Source organism: Acinonyx jubatus, chromosome C2 (genome assembly GCF_027475565.1).
Source record: "Acinonyx jubatus isolate Ajub_Pintada_27869175 chromosome C2, VMU_Ajub_asm_v1.0, whole genome shotgun sequence".
NCBI classification, from domain to species: Eukaryota; Metazoa; Chordata; class Mammalia; order Carnivora; family Felidae; genus Acinonyx; species Acinonyx jubatus.
Window position 1 is genome coordinate 8,300,291 of NC_069384.1, and position 20,940 is coordinate 8,321,230.

General features: G+C 37.0%; 1 protein-coding gene across 9 annotated transcripts in view; it reads right to left on the reverse strand.

The window, feature by feature from the left end:
- Positions 1-20,940, reverse strand: part of TTC3 (tetratricopeptide repeat domain 3) — a 125,754-nt gene that overhangs the window by 37,653 nt on the left and 67,161 nt on the right. For 8 of the 9 annotated variants that reach the window (XM_027041624.2, XM_053220555.1, XM_053220556.1 and 5 more), the window contains 11 exons: positions 19,733-19,825; positions 19,039-19,103; positions 17,879-18,015; positions 15,767-16,093; positions 13,183-13,434; positions 10,334-10,380; positions 9,124-9,180; positions 8,513-8,586; positions 7,058-7,222; positions 1,232-2,300; positions 236-301 (listed from right to left, as the gene is read on the reverse strand). In XM_027041624.2, coding sequence (XP_026897425.2) covers positions 236-301; positions 1,232-2,300; positions 7,058-7,222; positions 8,513-8,586; positions 9,124-9,180; positions 10,334-10,380; positions 13,183-13,434; positions 15,767-16,093; positions 17,879-18,015; positions 19,039-19,103; positions 19,733-19,825 — 2,352 coding nt within the window. The remainder of the gene's footprint in view (positions 1-235; positions 302-1,231; positions 2,301-7,057; positions 7,223-8,512; positions 8,587-9,123; positions 9,181-10,333; positions 10,381-13,182; positions 13,435-15,766; positions 16,094-17,878; positions 18,016-19,038; positions 19,104-19,732; positions 19,826-20,940) is intronic. The other variant, XM_027041620.2, reaches the window with a different exon arrangement.

Below are 20,940 nucleotides of genomic sequence, written 5' to 3' on the forward strand. Positions count from 1 at the left end.
AAAACAATAAAGCCATTATACTTTGAAATAAATAAGCTAGGGAAAAAATACTTTTGTTTCTGCCTCTTTCCCAAATTCAATAAAAACAATTTTTTTTGTCATGTTCTAAAGCTTATTGCATGGTAACATTTTATATGGAATTAGCAGACTCCAAAATAGTTCTAGTTCATTGCCATCTAGTTATAATAATGAAAACTAAAAAACCTTTAAATAGTCTAATACAATTCTGACTCACCTGTTGTGCCTCAAAAGGATCATATGGCTCAGTGTTGACCTCTTGATGTGTTATATTCCAAGACACCTTTGGGGAAAAACAAACAATTTCATTAATCTCAATTCCTGTGGTACAATAAATCCATTATGTAATGACATTTTAAGACATGCTCACAATTTTTTCGAGGTGTGTTTTATTTATTTTTCTCCAATTTCAATAACTCACACTTTCTACAAATTCTTGTATTAGGAAAGAGCTATCATGTAGAATTGGTAAAAATGAAAATGATTTTGGTTTATTACTCTAACATGTGCTTTCAGAGCTTTTTAGAAAACAGAAAACATAACAAGGAGGGGGATAATCCAACAAGGGTCTAATGAATTCACGCCCGACAAAGTGAACTACAGAACATAAACTTATTCTCATGCTTGTTAGTCACTTTTATTCACATCTCTTTTGTTTCTCTCCACCTGGCTGTCTTTTTAGAGAAACTGGTTTTCGTAAAAGAAACTGGTCACATATAGCCCAGACTCTGTTTTTTGGGGCCACCTGTGCAAAAAGCATATTTCCTTTCATTCTCCATACAGTAAGTTTGTGGGGCCAGCACCCCACGTTGTGAGGTTTCCTGGTCTAGCTCTAACTGGGTAGGTAGGCTGGTGTGTCAGGGCTTCAATACCAGGATGTGCAAGTGCTACAGAAGTAACTACATCATCCTCAATGGTGCCATTATTAATCATTAACGTGATGGCTCCATCTGCTGATTCCTCTATCTCATTTCTCAACTGGTACAAAACTTGGTTAGGGAAGAAGGGTATTATTTACTAGACCCAAAAATTCTTTCTGAATTACCGATCATGCCCTACAAAAGGGTTCATATTTTTAAAACATTTCCAGGCAAAAGCTTTCATAACCATTATAAAGTCAATAATTTAAAAGAATTTTAGTAAATGGCAAAGAAAGATGAAAAGGAAAATTTAACTTCAGAATTGAGATTACTTTTTTCTATTTAGGTCTTACCTGTATAGCAGCCATTTGTGTATGTGGAATATTTGTTACTTCGTCGGTACTTTCTAGATTTACTTCCCACTTGTTGGCAGAATTTCCACAGTGACCTTCATGGCTGTTAGACCCACTGAGGGCTGTACCGTCACCATTCATGCTGCACTGTGTCTTTACTGATACTTCCAAAGATTCCTGAAGGATCTGTGTTTTAGGGGCAATCTCGTTACCAGGAGGAGTATTCTCAGCATTCAAATGAGGACCCTCAAAATATACAGCAGCACTTTCATCTGGTCTGTCACTGGCTACAAATGATGGCGCCACTGGTACTGATCTTTGCAGCTGATATTCAGAAGGAACACTGGCTAGAGGTGTATAAATGTTAGTGTACTGGGACAAACTGGGTAACACGTTCATATATGTTGGTGGTGTCTGGGTAACGTCAAATCCCCGAAAGGGGAGGTATGTACAGTATCCTGTGACCAAATGGGGTTGAGACCAGTAGGTTGGTTTCACATCCTCAGAGGCTGGTTTGGGAGAATTACAGGATACTTGCTTGTGACCGGCATCCTCAGACACTGATGTGGGAGAATCAAAAGAGACCTCCTTGGGCTTCTCATCCTCAGAAACTGATCTAGAAGAATTATCAGACACTGGTTTCGGGTTCACAGCTTCACAGGTTGGTTGGGGAGAATTAGCAGATACAGGTTTGGGCTTCACGTCCTCAGAAGCTAGTGCTGAAGATAACTCAGACACTGGTTTGGACTTTACATCTGGTTTAAATTCCCTCGCGGTTGGATTCAGTGGTAGTTTAACTCGTAAATACTCCCCTGTTTTTGAAATTTCTTCCACTTTTGTCTTAATGTTTTTCTTCTTTCTCTTTTTCTTAAGCCGTAATGCAACTTTCTTCAATGCAATACAGTTGTCAATCACAACAAAACGAGGACATCCCAAGAGAAAAGATTTCAAACCTCCGGCTTTTTCTAGTATTTGCCGAGTTTCTTCTGGGAAGAATTCATATTCTTCAGAGAACATTTTATTATTCATGTCCAAGGGACCATGCTCTTCCAACAACTGAGAGAAATAACTTGGAAAAAATTTATGTTTACATGTTATTACAAGGAAGTACTTAAACATGTTCTTTTGAAAAAAGTGTTTCCCCCAAAATTCTCCCCAAGAAAAATACTATTTCACTTCCAACTGATCTCAACACCTCCCCAACAAACATATTATACTCATATTAAATCTGACAAAAGCTATATGCAATCAGTGATACTTTAGAAGCAAAATTTTGTTTACCCTTGGAGAATAATCCTTAAAAAATTTGTTGGGAAAAAAACCGAAAAGGGATTAAAAAGTTATTTCATAAATTTCAATTACATAATTATACAATCTATTTTAAAAGTAACGAAAAGAAAATTTATTCAAGAAAAATAACAAGAGTATCAGTAACAAGAATGTCAAATGAGAAGAAATCAAATTTCATTAAAATCCTATTGGAATTTATATACAGTAAAACTCTTAACATTTTTCTGTTTAGAAATATGCAATGATTCAGAAGTACTGAAACTAATCATGTCTGATCAACAAACCAATACAAACAAAACAAAAAATCAAATAAATCAATATAGCAGAGGATCAGACACACATAATGGGGTGATCCCTTAATCTACATCCAGTCCTAGACTGGGGTGCACTCCAGTTAAGGGGCTATTTTCTTTTCCCATTCTTGTGTCAGGCTCCAAGAGCCTTCCTCTTCCATTAGAATTTGGTATTCAGTCTATAACAATGGCATAACTAGCAACCAAGACACATACTATGCAATTTCAAAGAAATAGAGCCTCCACATTTTTTCCACTGCCTAAGTAGCAATGAATTTTTCAAACATTGAGGCAGGACAAAATTTAACAAGGGTCCCCAGCCCAAAGGGAAAGTGTGTTATAAACCATATTGTGAATAAAATTTTTATAGTTGCTATTATTTGAAACGCAACACAAAAATGAACTTTAACTCTATTTATACATCTTTCTAGCCCTGAAAAATCATCTCTGCAAGGGAAACACTGGGTCCAAAATAGCATAAATATGACTTCTTTATAACCAGTGTTTTACAGGGGTTAGCAACCATCCACTGATGCACAGAACAGTGGTACTGGTATGGCTGTTCGGCAGACATGAAAGAGGCCAAAGCTCTAATGAAAGATGCTAGATACAACTGAAACAAGGAGGCTGACTCCACTTCTGCCAAGTTAAACAAGATGCATCTCTCTCATCATTGCTCCTGTTCAAAGTCTCAGACTCTAAAAGGGATAGTGTTCCTGCACTTCAGAACCAGAGGTAAAAACGGCACACTACATGAGACAGCAGTTTATTTTTTATTTATTTATTAAAAAAAAAATTTTTTTTTTCAATGTTTATTTATTTTTGGGACAGAGAGAGACAGAGCATGAACGGGGGAGGAGCAGAGAGAGAGGGAGACACAGAATCAGAAACAGGCTCCAGGCTCTGAACCATCAGCCCAGAGCCTGACGGGGGGCTCGAACTCCCGGACCGCGAGATCGCGAGATCGTGACCTGGCTGAAGTCGGACGCTTAACCAACTGCGCCACCCAGGCACCCCAAGACAGCAGTTTAAACAAACAAACAAAAACCTAACTATACCATAAAGATTAATAGTTCTTATGTTGTTATCTCATATATGCAAGTACATGTTTACTCGCGTACATATATTTTCACACTTGGATAGGGACCATCAGGGTCTGAAATGGTCATGGCTGGCCTTCCACAGTGCCATTACAGGCCACTGAAGGCACAGGGGCAAGGGACAGGATGAAGAAAACGTTTGGGAAAGGATTCCCACCCTAGTATGCTGGCGGTGGCCCTTTGACAAATCACTGTTTTGTAGAAGCTCATGATTCTTCCCTCACAAAGTCATTCTCTTTACAATACAGTGTGATCAGACCAATGATGCAGCTCTCTTGCTACTTGCAAGCTGTGCGAAAGGACTGTGTCTTCTACTTTGTCTGCAATCTTCCACAGTGCTTAACCCTAAGTGGTTAAATAAATCGTGGCTGACTAATTAATACCACGAAAGAGGTAGGAAAAGCTAAGTGCAGAACGCTACCCAGTGAAATACAATTCCCTTCAACTATCTAAAATCATAAATTGTTAGAACTAGAAGAGGGTCAAGTCAATTATACACCAATCAGTCTAATCCCCACCTTCACAGTGGAATACGTGAGTCAGGATAAAATTAACAGCAGTTATCCCAATATTCTGGATTCCTTGCGTAATATTTTTTTTCTACTCTAACACTCTTGTCATACACAAAATTTTAGTTTCATTTTTCTTTTACCCACTGGCCACTAAAAGAAATCATTCTTTTTTTTTTTTTAAAGTTTTATTCATTTATTCATTTGAGTAATCTCTACACCCAACATGAGGATCGAACTCACGACCTCGAGATCAAGAGCCACACGCTCCTCCGACTGAGCCACACAGGCACCCCTAAAAGAAATTGTTCTTAAGCTCATCATCACATGTCTACTTTTGAAAATTCAGAGTAAGAATTGTTTTGAGGTGTAACTTCCTGTAAGTTTTTGACTTTAAAGTTTTATCTCAAAATACATCAGCCTATTTTCTTCCTCATAAAGTTGTTTAATTTCCTCCCACTTATAACAGTAATAAATTCTTTAAGAAGCAAGGTCCTGACAATGACACAGTTTAGCTTCAGTTTCGGATGCTTGAAGCAAAGCCTACCATATTTTAAGAAATACTAGTGTAGTTTTATAGCTGTTTCCATGGGGTCATCCAGGAGTTTTCTGGAAATATGATATGCTCAGCATTTCAACTCTAAAGAAAAACCATACGGGCGCCTAGATGGCTCAGTCGGTTGGGTATCTGACTTTGGCTCAGGTCATGATCTCATGGTCAGTGAGTTCGAGCCCCGCATCGGGCTCTGTGCTGACGGCTCGGAGCCTAGAGCCTGCTTTGATTCTGTGTCTCCCTCTCTCTCTGCCCCTCCCCCACTCACGCTCTGTCTCTATCAAAAAATGAATAAACATTAAAAAAAAAAATTTAAAGAAAAACCATAAAGAAGGGTCTGGGAGCATAACCAGACTGAAAAGGAAAGAAGCGACTGGGGAAAACAGAAGCAAGGACTAAACTATGGATGAGTAACAGGTTTTCTGCGAGAATAACCAGGTCTTAAATTAATTTCCTATTGCAGATCTTAACCCTCAATTTGTCTTCTTAAGGAAGGTAGCATGCACTACTTAGTAATACCAAGCTCAAAATGGTAACTGCTTGTTAGATTTTCCTGAACCCTTTACTCCATTATTTCATCTACCCTACTCAGACTCGTTGATTTCATATTCACATTTCAATCCCAAAGTAACAGCCAAAGTTATTTAAAAAGAAAAGTCTGCTTCTCTTGTATTATGTCAATGTCAGGAAGACAAGTCTCCCGTATAATACAGAGATACAAGGTCTTGTTACCTTTACTATCATTCCAGCAGAACACCTGTCACCTCAGCAGAAGTAATAATGGGATCCTGGTATCCTCATTACCCAATAAAAGGGCAACACTTTGACAAGCTACATTACTTGTCACTGGACTTAGGAGATGCTAAACAACAGCATCCATCAGCAAAAGAACAATGAGACCAAATAATAATAGGACTCCTTGTCAAATGTAGAACTCCCCCCTTATCCACAAGAGAGATGTTCCACAACCCCGGGTGCCTGAAACCACAGATAGTACTGAGCCCTATATTATTTTTTCCTACACATATATACCTATGATAAAGTTTAAGTTATAAATTAGGTGCAATAAGAAATTAACAGCAATAACTAAAAATAAAATAGAACAGTTACAATAATATACTGTAATATAAGTTATGTGAATGTGGTCTCTCTCTCAAAATTTTATTGCACTATCCTCACTCAATTCTTGCAATGATAGGAGATAAAATGCCTCTGTGATGAGATGAAGTGAGATGAGTGACACAGGCACTGTGACGTAACATTAGGCTACTACTGACCTTCTGACAACACGTCAGAAGGAGTATCATCTGCTTCCGGACTGCGGATGACCACAGGTAAGTGAAACCTCAGAAAGCGAAACCAAGGATAAGGGAGGAGTACTGTATACCCTGGAATTCATGATGAAAGATATGGCTGGAAACTTTTACAGTCCCATCAGTACATACCAGGGTCAGTTTTAGAGACAGAAAATATCTATATTAGCAGCTCAAACTGACAAAACCAATTATTAGTAGTATTCTGAATTTATTTATTTATTTTACTTACTTTACTTATCTATCTATCTATCTATCTATCTATCTATATCTATCTACTTATAAAAGGTCCTGGCTGCCCTCAAGTACCAGACCTGGGTCCAGCCAGACCACTGTGGTTTTTTTGTTTTTTAAATGTTTATTTATTTATTTTGAGAGGAGGGAGGGTGGGAGGGAGAGAAAGGGGGAGAGAGAGGGAGTGAGAGAGGGGGAGAGAGAATCTCAGACAGACTCTGTGCTGTCAGTGTAGAGCCCGATGCGGGGCTCCAATCATCTCAAGAATGGTGAAATCATGACCTGAGCTGAAACCAAGAGTTGGGACATTCAACCAACAGAGCCACGCAGGTGCTCCAGGATTCTAAATTTAAAATTAAAAACCCTCAGTTAACTTTGTGCACTACACGACAAAAGCCATAAAAATACTTTCCTTCCCAACTTTGTAAGCCAATAAATGATTCCTTTAATAAGCAAAAGGAATTAAACAACCTGCAATCTTTAACTGGCAGCTTCAGTATGAAATAATACTAGTAGGAATGTTAAACTACTTACTCATACAGCGTTGAACATTTTTGTTTTGGGTTAATGTCCCACAGCTTCTTATTACGGACAACATATTCACTGCTGTGCTGTTCATAGATAGCTTCAAATTCTTCTACATCTTGCCGAAGGTGGTCAGGTACCACAAATGGGCCTGCAGAATTTGGATTGCGTCTGCTGATTAAAAAAAGAAATTTTTTTTGTGAGTCCTAAACTTTGAGATGACCCAGAATATTTAAATTAAAACAAAGATAGTAACATACGACTCAGCCTTACAATGCAAAAAAACACTACCAGATAATTAAATGCAGAAAAGTTACCCGTGTGTGTGTGTGTGTGTGTGTAGACATTTATAAACCGTGTGTGTGTGTGTGTGTGTGTGTGTGTGTATACATTTATAAACCTCCAAGGAAGCACTTTTAACTAACTACTTACTCTTGATCCCAAGAACAAATTTTTTGAAACTCCTGGTGTTAAAAGTATCAACGTTATATTAATTGTAACTTGTTAAAGATTTTGTTATAACTGCTATTAATTTAAGCTAAAGTGAGATTGGAACCAGTAAAACACTTAACAAAAAGATTCTTTTGCTAAAGTGTACGATTTTGCATTCTAAAAAGATGTAGCAGTTTGTGAGTTCTAAAACAAGACTACCAGGTTTAATCCTGGCTCAGACATGTACAAGCTTCAGGTTCTTAGGCACTCAACTACACTGTGCATGAATCCCCTTATCTGTAAAATGTACATGATAACAGTACTTATCTCCCAGGGTGAAGAGTATATTCAATGAGTTTGTATATGTAAAGCCCTGAGAATAGTACCTGGTACATAAGTTCTAAGTATGGACTATTACTATTTGAACTTAAAATAATTCCTCCATTTAAAGAATCCATGAAAATGTGCAAAAGCAGCTCTTATGACAACTCCTTTAAGAAATGTGAAAAAAAAAATGGGTTTCTGGTTCATAAAGGAATATGACAAAAAGGTCATTGCTACTCACTACTTTTACTTTTTCTTATGTCTACTTGTTTTCTGAAAACTCAGTTTCAACAACTAGATGCCACTGAAAATCATTCACATCTAAGATTGAACATCTAAAACATCTTCCTCTCTATTATAGCAAATATGCTAGTAATTATCAGTAGGAAATTCTCTTCACTGAACATCTTAAAGACTACTTCCTAAATCTTTGCATAGTATCTTGCATACAGTAAGTTCCCAAACTTATCTAATGAATGTCATTAGCCCAATGATTTTAATGCTGTTTGCAGGAATTCTTAATGCTGACAAGCCATATTATAAAATCAACCAAGATGGATCACACTAGGCTGTCATCACAGATGCACAAATTTAGATAGTGAAGTTAGAGAAATAAAACACAAGTTTAAATGATGTTAAATTAATACCACTTGCTAAGTTAATACACTTGAGTTAAAATTTGAAGCACACATTTTCAATTTTACTTACTTGTGGTCTTCACCTGAAGTGATAGTCTCATTATTTGGGGTTACTGAAGATGTTCCAGACCCCACTAACATAGGCTAGTTTAAAACACACAAAAATGAAAACAATTTTCTACCTTAAAATTCCATGAAAAAAAATTAGCATTAAAACAAATGAATGCTTATATAAATATGCATGCATGCAAATTGCCAATATGTAAGACTTATCTAAATTTCCTTGTGAACAGGAACACATAGTAATAAAGTTTCAACACCCATAAATAGGCCCAACTTAACATTCAGGTAGCTTCCAATACTCCAAAAAAACTCAAATGTCAAAGATAAAAAGCCAGGTTTTAGCAGAACTTACAAAGAGCTGCTCTAATCCTCCTCTAATATCTGTTCACTGTCTCAACTCCTGCCCTCCTGAGCTCCCACATACATGACAGCCACGAAGAACCCCCCAGAAGATAAATAATGCCCTATATGGCTCATGGGCTTGGAGCAAATCTTTAAATCCTAAAAAAAGTCTTTCTCTATAAAGTACTTCAAAATATCCCCAAGAACTTGTTAATTCTAATTTATATATTCAATTAACTATTTTAGACAAGAATTAATACCAAAAATACTCCATACCTTTGAATCTTTTGGCTTCTTTTTCTTGCCTTTATTTTTTATCTTGGCAGAATTAAACTGGAAAAATGGGGGAAAAAACAATGAACACTCAAATAACAGCATGATGAAGCTCTGTATAAAGTATATACTGGTTTTAGCCACAAGTTGAATATCCACAAAATGCTGAACAAAAATAACACTTCATATGTTAGCCCTAGTGTTATGATTTATAATAGAAAATAAGAGAAAGCCTAATAGTGACTGTTATAACTAAAATTGCTTCCAAAAATTGTTTAATGTCTTATTTCTCAGAGAGAGAGTGTGTGTGTGTGTGTGCACACGCAAAGGAGGGGCAGAGAGAGAGGGAGAGACAGAATCCCAAGCAGGCTCTGCACTGTCAGCCCAGAGCCCGATGCAGAGCTTGATCTCATGAACTGTGAGATCATAACCTGGGATGAAATTAAGAGTCGGATGCTGAACCGACTGAACCACCTCTTGGTCCAACATTTTAATAAGGTGTATGATATTTCAAGTAATTAATCAGTCTTTTAGAGTAATTCCGATTATATGCTACCACCATTTCAATGGCATTCCTTTTCTTAAGGTAAACTGGACACTCTACACCTGGCCAACTCTGAGGCACAGTGGACTTAGAAGACATTTAACTTCCCACTGGGTGTGTTAGTTGTGTTTCCATACTTAGCTGGGCAGTATATTTCACAGGCAGATTAAGAAAAGTTCAAGTACAGATGACCTGATCCTAAAAATCAGTAAATATGCATCTTTCTGTTTGAAAACTGCCACAACCTACTAAGAAAAACGACTCTGGAATTATTTTAACTTAACTTAGTTTGGAGCCATTCAAAACAAAGTCTCTTTGTTTTCCTTACAGAACAAAACATTAGAATTTTAATCATTACAGATAACTTTTCATTTTTAGGCAGGAGATGACTCAACTCCTTCCCTATTTCTGAGATTAACAATTATTAGTTGCGAAACTTTATGGACATTGTCTAATTTAAGCCTCTTGAATTTGCTGATTGCTGATTGTCACTCTAATTCCAAGAGGAAGACTGGCATTAACATTCTATAAATGAGTATATGTTAGCCAGAAATCCTCCATGTTTGGTTCTAGAATGCCACCTGTGATGTAAGTAAACACTGGCCTGGGTACTCCTCTCTTCCTTTGGCTAACACAAATTAACACGTTTAAAGCAATCAAATAACCTACCGGCACATCACCACTGTCTTGTTTCCTTAATACAGTACAGCGGCTGTCTGTAGGAAAATACCAATAAATTGTGAGAAAATGAAATTTTTACACTGACAGCACACTAAAGCCTTAAAGAAAATCACCACAGACACTACTATCATCAACTATATTTTGCTCCTTATTTTGCTTTGACACAAGTTTAGTTTAGAAACCAAGAGCAAATGGCCAATTAAATGGAAACCAACTACAAAGAATCACAAAATGTCAATGTAGTTCAGCATAATTTGAGTGCCTTCTAGATATCAAACTCTGTGCTAGATGCTGCGAATACAAAGATGCAGAGAATAACCCCTGTCATAGATACGCTTGTATTCTAAGCTTATGTTGTACAAATACACAAGCAAGCAAATACGTGCAACCCAGAGTGCCAAGTGCCTCAATAAATACAATGGAAACAAAGCTGATGGAATAATACAGTTTTCAAGGATAAAGGCTCAATGACAGGCCAGGGAGGGCTCAGAGAGGGATGCAATATCAAAATGAGACTTGAAAGAAACAAGCAAAGGGGCAGGACGTAGTTGGAGCAAATGCAGGAGCAAAGACATGAGGCAGGAAAAGTACGAGGAGGGTTTGTACACCTTCAAGAAGTGGGGTGTGTGTACACAGGGCACATGGGGAGAGTGATGATAAATCACACAGATGATGTGAATTTAATGTGTAGGCAAAACTAAGCAAGTGTTTAACAGAATTGTTACAGTTGTATGAAAGAGATGTTCCAGAAGAGTCACTAGTGGCAATATAAGAGGAAGATCTGCAGTGGGAAGATCTAAAGAACAGACACCAGTTTGGAGGCTACCAGCATGGTCTAATCATGGAAAGCTTATTAAGGTTCTGACCTAGGGAAGTGGAGATGGACAGGAGAGGAGAGATCAAAGATAAAGCTTACTGGAACGGGTGACAGACTAGATATGGGGTAATAGGGAAAAGGAAGAATCAAGACTTTTTTCAGGGTTTCCTGCATAGATACAAGATATACAACAATGTTACTGAGATAAATTTAGGAAAAACAGGTCTCTGGGGATACAGTAAGTGGGTTCAGCCACACTGCTCTTAAGGGACCTTTTAGTTGTCTACAAAGAACTACCAACAGTAAAACAGTATGCAGAGTTCAGGAGACAGGCTGAAACTCTGAATTAGTGATAGGATTGGATGTTTTTATTTACAAGATCAGTGGATTCTGAAAAGTTTTAAGAAATGTAATCATCCCTTTAAATGAAAAGAGACAAAATTGAAAATGTCTGGAGTAAGGGTGAGAAGCACAGCTCTTGGAGAGAAAATCTGTTGGGATGGCTAGTCATTTGGTTGGTGGCTTCTGACTCTATGACTAAAACCAGAGGAATAGTCATAGTATATCTGGAGTATAGAACACAAGAATCAGAAAAAATGCACACAAAGAAAGAATTGTGTCCTTTTTAGTTATTTTGTTGTGTGATCCAAACATGCATTGGGTTTTGTAAGCTCAGTCCCCAGACAGTATTTTACTACCAGCAGCAGCAAACTGACGGAATAAATTCAGGCTATCAACAAGCACGTCACCTCCAGCCATGAAGCTGTGTCCTGGAAAAATAAGCCATCTATATTTGAATGTGCTCCTTCCTAAGACCCAGAACAAAAGCAAGCTTTTCAGTTCCTTATACATATGAAATTTGTAATGTGTGATACTTCTGTACAAGGCTGGACTTTTTAATGTGCTCTTTAAAACAAAGCATGAAATTTTAGGTCTAACTGCTGACAACATGTAAAGCAAATACTAAGGAATGCTGAGGGATTGGGGTGGGGTGGGAGATTATCATAAGACATACATGTAGTACCAAAGATAAATTAAAATTAATATAGAATCTAAGAATATTAGAATTTTGAAGCAAAATGGGACCACACAGATCAATGGCTCTAAATCCTATCACTTCAATGATGAAGAAACTAAGATCCAAGGGAAACTAAGGAATTAACTACTAGTCCTCCTATTCTACCAAACTGGACTCCATGCCACTACCCAAACAGGTGACCTGACTCCCTCCTCAACCCCATGTCTCTAATCCCAGGTGTCAACTTGGGAGGTGTCCAACTACCTCCCTGTTCACAGCTTGGACTCCAGTGCTGCACCAAGGGTTCGCCCTCCCCAGGAAGAGCACAAGGGCTTGATCCTCCATTTGAACCCCCAGCACTCTTTCTGATCCTCTCTTATTGAGCTTACGGCCATATTATAGTTATTTGTATATTCATTTTACTCCCTTTTCAACAACATAAGGTCTTGAGGGCAGGGACTAGTATAAACAATTCTGAGTACCTGGTTAACACCCAGCTCAGGCAGGGGCCTTGAAGAAGTAGTAAAAACAAAGTTTTTAATGAATTGAATTAGAGAAGAAGCTGGGCCATAACCTACTTTTCCTAACTCCCAATTCTAAGTTCTTCCCACTACAACAGATGTGCTATTTATAGATTCTGCAAACATCACCTCCTTTGCAGGGCAATGTTTTCTTGAATGTTAAACATCAAACCATTTACTAATAAATTCTGTCCACTTAATATGCAACCTTTGCCATGATACTGTTAAAGTACCTAAAATGAGAACAGTATGGTACGTAGTCAGTATAATATGCCCATCTGAGTATCTCTATAACACTTGGCTCAACAGAGTAAAAAGATTCTATGACAAAAAAAAAATCAATATTCTTAATCACTAATTTGCCCACATAAGCTGGCTGTACCACAATTCTCACTATTTTTTTAAGTATTAAATAAGCTAGGTCCTTTGGAGATATTTTTCCCCCTTAGATATAATATAAACTAAAACTCAGTCTACATACCCATTATATCAAAGAATTCATCTAAAGCATTATGCAACGCTGGGAACTTGTCTCTGTGTTCTTCTAGCAGCCATATTAAACATCGTGCTTCCTTCAATGATGTTGGCTCACAGAAATAATCAAGTTGCTTTCCTTCTATAGAGGCTAGTTTATGACCGTATTTCTCATTCCAGAGAAAAGTCATGATGCTAAAATCAAGCTCCTTAAGAGATGCTCCATAACGAGAAAAAAAAGGTCCCGTGGCATCTAAACCTGTAATAAAAACAAAACCCAAATCAGAAAAAGGGAAAATAGTTTACAGTAAAATCACACTCAGTCATACATTCTGAAAGCAGTTCAATTATAATTTGCTTACATTTTCAGTGAAAAACACATATTTGAACATAAACTTGTTCAAGCTATTTTGCATTTTAGAATACGACTTAACACTGATAGGCTAATGACAATCATTCTTCTCTATTAGTTGAATAAGATGGACCAAAAGCTTCTTACAAAATAGCTCATATATTAAAAGTTTATAAGGTTATTTTTACTAGACTTAGGCAATGAAAGCAGGCATTAAATTCCTTTCAAAATATAACAACTTTTTCACTAATTCAAAATGATGTTCATCCTAATTAGTGCAAGCTAGCAAGATTTTACAGTGCTTTTCTATGTATCTTTCACAGGAACAAAAAATCAGTAATATGCAAAAGCTTTCCAAATGCCTTTAAAACAGGACATGGGTAACCACCCCCACCCAATACCTCCATCAATGGCTCCTTACCCTCCTCCAAAATCAGGATAGTCACTATTCCCACTGTTACTCCACTTGCTACCCAATCAGAGAAAGAAGTAGCTGCAAACTCGTACTGCTACTGAGGGAGGGGCGGTGAGCCCTGACCCTACCAACAGCCACCAAAAGGCAAAGGTTGGCTCTGTTCTGTCTTCCCACTCGCCTCTGATACAGCATGATCACCTCGTGTTGGCCATGGTTTATCAGTCAGCAAATGAAGCAGACTGCTGAGTCAAAATTACCTTGGATGGCTGTTTCTTCCAGATGAAATAGTTACCTTGCAGTGGTCATGATGCATGAAAAATGTACTCACTGAAGGGAAGGCACGAGATGGCTTCTAGTATTAAAATGTTAACCTCTTCCCACACCCTGCATGTGACCTGACCTCTCATGTTAAATACGCACATGATGTGACTCCACAGTATAGACTTTTGTTGAGAAGTAAAATTCCAAGAATTGGAAATTACTTGCCTTAAATATATATGAGTTTTACATCAGGGTTATAGTACAACCTTACTTTAATTAACATGCCTGAAGTAATTTAAATAGAAACAATTTTAAATACTATGCATACATACTTATTAAAATGATACTTTAATCTTCAGAATAAATGTGAATTATATCAAAAGGCCACATTAACATTTCCATCAGTGAACTATAAGGCTCAAATGCTCTAGTTTACCCAAAGCAACAATGGCAGGCACTCTTGCCCAGGTAAACATAACCAGAAAGCCTACTTCTCCTGAGCCTATCTTCCAAAGCAGATTAAAGTGAGAATAACATTGTAATTTATTATTTGATTGTTAGTAGATGCTAATGACAACCTGATCACTTAAGAGTGATTTTCTGGGACCAGAAACCCATGCAGACCTATGCTCAAAGCAGCAACACTTAGCTATCAACGATGTTGAGCTTGCTTCTATCCTACTTTGTTTCCACTGACAGAAATTTATCAATACACTCCCCAAACTCTAGAATTCTAACAGCTCCCTGTCCCTAAAAACTCCAGCAGATCCGTGTGACTTGCAGAGGCCTGGCAGGCTCACTCTTTGGACTGCCCTGCTATGGCTCCTACTGGCCTTGTATCCAACTGCTGCCAACGGAGTCATCTACCATTTGAGGCCAGTTGCCATCACGGTCACCAAGGTAAACAGTGCCCTGGTAGGTACCCAGAAAACTCTCAATCTAGTGTTAGACAACAACTCTATCTGCAGCTGCTTTCTGAGGTCCCCGCATGGCCTTGGGCTGCTTGGGGGGAGGAGAGGGTCTTCCTCAACCAAATTAGGAAAATCAGGAACAGTAGTAGCAGAGTTTTATAATCCTATGATTCAACCTCAGAGAATTTTTCTCATGATCTTTAGATACGGATTGCCCTCGGTGATCCTAAGCAATTAGTTCCATCCATTCTTTCCTCTAAGTTTTCTAAGGAATCTGTCTACAGAACTGCACGGTCCCAGAGGGCACTCGGACAGCTGCCTGGGGGGGGGGGGGTGCTATTTACCCATGACTGTGCCTACTATTCACGTGGTTTACACATTTACAAATAGTAGCAAAATATAGGACTGGATTTTCTAAGTGACTGAACTTTCTTGTGTTTACACCTTTCGAAAAGGTAACTTATCTATAACTGTAACCTATCTATAAAATAACCTAAATTGTGAATTGGGAGGAAACAGTACTTTTAACCAGACAAATTTGTGGTCCTACATTTAAAAAAATCATATATGATGATAGAAAAAAAGAGGGTTCAGAGGCAGATATCCAGCCTTCCTACTAATAAACAGCAGCCCTCGAGTTCAGTGGCATTACCAAAGCTGTTCAGTTTCTGGATCCAGGCAGCTAATTTGGGCTCCACTTCTTTAAGCTCGCTCAAAACATGCAGAAATATCCTGGTCTTTACTCTGTTCTTCTCTTGAATCAAGTGACGAATGACATAGTCCACCGCTTCATTTAGAAAATTTCTGCTAGAAAAACAGGTTGTGTAGTCTTCTGTGCTTAAAACCTTCCAAGAAAGCAATTCTTTGAGAAGCTTGGAAGTGTTCAGAATACCAGATTTTATCTTGTCAGCATACTGCTTTATGCACTGCAGAATTCTGTCATCAAGGAACTGGCAACTCTGAACACTGTCTACAGTTTCTAAGGATAAAGAAAAGTGGTCAGTTAAAGTAAGCAACGGGGCCAATTTGCAAAGATATAAACTGAGAAAGAAATAATATAACATTACATAATAACGTAAAGTACGGTTCAGAGGGATTCTTAATGTTTTAAATAAACTCAAGAAATTTGGAAAATAATTGCTTAGCAATATGTTTGAAAACACAGTCACATTAAACCAAACACATCAGAAGTTAAGTACTCCTTCACTCTGTACCACTCATGTAACATCGAAAAACTCAGTTCCTCCAAAATAGGGTTACTTTCCTCAACAATCCTAACCCAGCCTCATCAACATTTACATTCAATAACTATGTTTAATCACTAAGAATGCAAAGAGTGTTTTCTGGAGTTGAAGGGATCATTTATTCAGTTGAATTCAATTAATATTTGGTAGTTACTGTTAGGTTTTTCACCTTATTATTGGATCCTAAATCACAGGATCCCATGGAGTTGCGGATTCCAAGCTGGAAAATTTCTCAGAAGTTCATGTTCCCAACCCAGGCATCTCCTTTACAGAGGGCCATTTAGCCCCTTGAAGCATGCAAAATTAAAACACATTCACCAAAGACTTTTACAGTAGAAAAGGTAATTTTGATTGACTGGTGAAACATTAATGGAATACTAAATAAAACATAAAAACAAGAGGAAATATTTCATTTTGGGAACAGCCATCACAGTAGAAAACAAGAAAGATTAACTTCCTTCAGCTGAAAACTGAAAGTAGTCCTGGGGATGTAATGTACAGCATGGTGATTACAGTTAATAAGACTGTATTGCACATTTGAAAGTAGCTACTAGAAGAGTGGATCTTGAAAGTTCTAGTCATGAGAAAAAAAATTTCTGTAACTATGTATGGTGATGGAAGTTAATAGGTCTATGGTGATCATTTTGCAATATATACAAATATGCCATATATACATCATGTTGTACACCTAAAACTAATACAATGTTACATCATCTATTCCTCAATTAAAAAAAAAAACCTTAATTAAGAAAAAAACTTGGTGCCTGGGTGGCTCAGTTGGTTAAGCTTCAGACTCTTGGTTTCGGCTCTGGTCATAATCTCACAGTTTTATGAGCTCAAGTCCCACATTGGGTTCTGTGCTGACAGCACAGAGCCTGCTTGGCATTCTTCTTGTCTCCCTCCCTCTCTGTCCCACCCCCACTCGCGTTGTCTCTGTCTCTCTCAAAAGAAATAAATCAACTTAAAAAAGTGTTTAAAAAGAAAAAAGTCTGAAAGTAAATATACTCACAGGAACAGTATAACAACTGAGACATTCCCATGTAGATCAGGGAATAATGACAAGATGAACGTAAAACAGAAGGCTAGGTTAGGTTATCTCTAATGGTTTCTTTATTTGAACTCAACATTGTTTCACATTCAACTAATTCCACATTCAACTAATTCACATTCAACATTCACATATATCTGCACAGTAGGGTTCAGAGCATTGCTAAACACAGAATATGCATGTCAGCTATTATTTCCACCGTCACTTTGGAGATGAGGACATGGACACAGATTCTGCCCCATGTTAGTGTACTGCTATCCCTGTGTACTAGGATTTTGAATCCCTATGTACTGCTTCCAAATTCAGTGCTCTTTACACCAACTTCTCCCCATCTAGAGCAACACAAGAAAGTGACGGTATTAACATACTAACTGAACTCTTAATTTCAATTCGGTAGCAACACAATGCCCAGTAAGACGGACATATTAAGCAAGAATATATTATTCTCATCATGCCTTGGACTTCAGCATACCTTTCTGCTCCTCAGTTTTGGGCAGATTACTTTCCCTTAAGTCCTCTTCCATCCTTTCTTGTGCTAATTTTTTTGCTTCTTTTTTTTGGAGCTTTCTCTTCAATTTTTTGTCTTCTTTCAGTCTTAGCTTCTCTAGGCTGATAAGCATTTACAGTTAGTGGTAATCCACCTTTGTTAAAAACTCAATTAACTATTTCCTTTGCCTATTACAGAAACCATTCTCCAAGCAGTAAGTTAGAATTTGCCCTTTGAATTTAGAACTTGGCCTGCATCTTCTGTTCAATATCAAAAACTGCTGACACGTGTTCAGTTAAAATTAGGGTACTTGTGTCATGAAAACAAGAATTCAATGACTGAGTGATTTATAATTAAGGCTGGCATGTATAGGTTATACAAATGTTATTACCATGTATATAAGCTACTGCTTAGGGTAAACAGAAATAGTAAAAATTAGTCTGTAAGAGAATGCATATGTACACTCATTTCAAAGAAAGATTCCACAGTAAAATATTATTTTCACATCCTAATGATAGCCCACAACATTGGAATTTGGTTGATATGGTTTACAAAGAATTCTCTTCAACAAATATTTCTGTTCATCTTTTTTTTTGCTTTTTCTTGGTCACAAACGATGAAAAAAATCACTTCTTAGAATGGAAAACAAGAAGCAGGACCAAAAAGAAAAAGAAAAAGCATTGGAATTATTTGATCTAAACAACATATATATAGAGAAGTGAGTAATTCTGACAGTATATTGAGTTTTTTAGGGTGAGAAATAGTCATTGGTTCAAAAATATTTGCTGAAGAGAGATAAAAAAAGAAAAATGCTTTTGGAATTAAAGTTTAAACAACTGAGAGCTAAGTGTATAATTTTTATCTAAATGCCAAATCTACTAATCAAACGTCATTTCACACCATCAAATGTCATAATTTTACTTAAAATTCAAATAATGTTTCTTACTCAAGCTTTTGATATTTAACCATTCTAGGCTAGTTCTCTTTTCAAGTTTTAAATATCCACAAAATTCATTTAAACACCACTTACTTGGGTATGTGTACACAGTCAATTTAAAACACAGTGTAATTCAGAAATCTGCATTTAACAGAATTACATTCTAATAGACATCATTAAACTACCAATTGATTGTTAAAAATCTTACCTAGAACATTTCTGTTTCAGAATAGGTCTTGGAGGAACCTTTTCTTTTATGACCTTGTGTTCAAACTTTAAATAAAACAAAGACATCCAAAATTTGTCTCATACTCCCATGACATAAAGCACAAAACCACAAGCAACAAGCATTTCAGAAGCACCCGCAATGTTCAATTTGATAGAGAACAGTGGTGATGCTCTGACCCAGACAAAAGCCCAGAAAATTTTAGCAAAACAATTTACTGAAAAGAGGAACAAAAGAATAGACACACCTTAGGAAGATTAAAAAAAATTAAGTGAGCAGATCAAATAAACTACAAATACCATTAGAACAACCCATAACCTTCCATATTGTGAAGTGAAAGGTAATCCTTTGAAACTCTTCCCCTTCCCTAAGAACCCCACCCTCGTTAATACCCAAAAGTTTACTGAGGATTAAGGAAACAAGATTATCAGAGTTCCAACTGTAAAACTGAAATGTCAAAAGTCTCCTCTTTTAGGAAATTAAAGAACGTGAGAATCCTTCATTGCAAAGGTATATTCTCACATCCTAAAATTTCCTATATTTTCTTAAATTAAATAACTTTTTTTTCCTGGAAAACATAAGACTGTAGAACTTCTACAAACTTAAATCATATTTTAAAAGGTGTAAATGTTTTGATTAACAATTTGGTAATATTTTCCCTTTATTAGATACTTACTTCACATTTAACTTGACCACCACTGCTGAAAATGATAATCTTAGAAATGATTCCTTCACAGTCAGGGGTAAGACAAATTCCTTGCAGAAAATCCTATTTGATTAAAAAAACAAGTGCTATATCTCTGCATAAATCTATAGATGCATACCATTTTAATCATCAGAAATAGTCAAGATACATCAGAAACTTCCTTTAGGGAGGCACTGAAAGTCCCTGCCCATTGTCTTCCGACTTTCGGAGCCTCCTTTATAGAAGGAATATACTTCCAGCTGTAGGGCTGACCACATGACTTGCTTTGGTCAATGCAAGGTGAGCTGACATAACGTACACTATGTCCACGCGAAAGCTTTAAGAAACACCGAATGAACTGGCTATTCCTCTTCACCCTCTGCCACAAGAACACGTTCCAGTCACTCTTCAACCTCAACTCAGAAACAATACAGCTACGTAGACTGGAGATGCTACAGCCCAACTCTGTCAACAGCTTGCACAACTTTAGGACAATCAATGTCAGCAAGAAATGAACTCTTTTTATTGTAAATTACGAGATATTTGCATTGTGTATTACTTTAATACATCCTAGTGAAAGAGGACTAATTGACAGAGTGTATTTCAACCCACAGGCATGGTTAAGACCACTAAGGGAGCATTGTGTAACTAGAGAAACTCAGTTAATGTAAGACACAGCAAAAGTGATTCAACGGCAACAGTTATTTGTTCATATCATTGTATCATTACTTAACTATGTGAAACTGCATAAAATGTGAGCATTTATTTCTACCAAACTTGAATAATTCCTCTTGCTAAGAAGACACCACACAAGCACCTTACTCTTTTCCCCAATAAGAGGGGATTACATGAGGCTAAGCAGTGTAGAAAATGTTTTTTTTTAAGTCAATAGCTTATTGAATCAGAAACAAATTCTATGAATGCAAATTAGATTACAAAACTGTGCCTTCTTTCAAAGTACACCTAGCTAATGGTAATTAACATTATAACCTTGCTAATTAAGAAAAAACACAAAAAGAAGCAGGAGTACCAAATTTAAGTTGATTGCTTAGCACAAATTATCTCATTACATTTTGGTAGAAAATAAAAAATATGAAACCCCAATTCTACATCAGAATGTTAACATTAGACATTTAAATTTTTATTTTTAACCATAACATTCCCAATGTAAAAACTGGTTAAACAGTTTATTAAAGGTC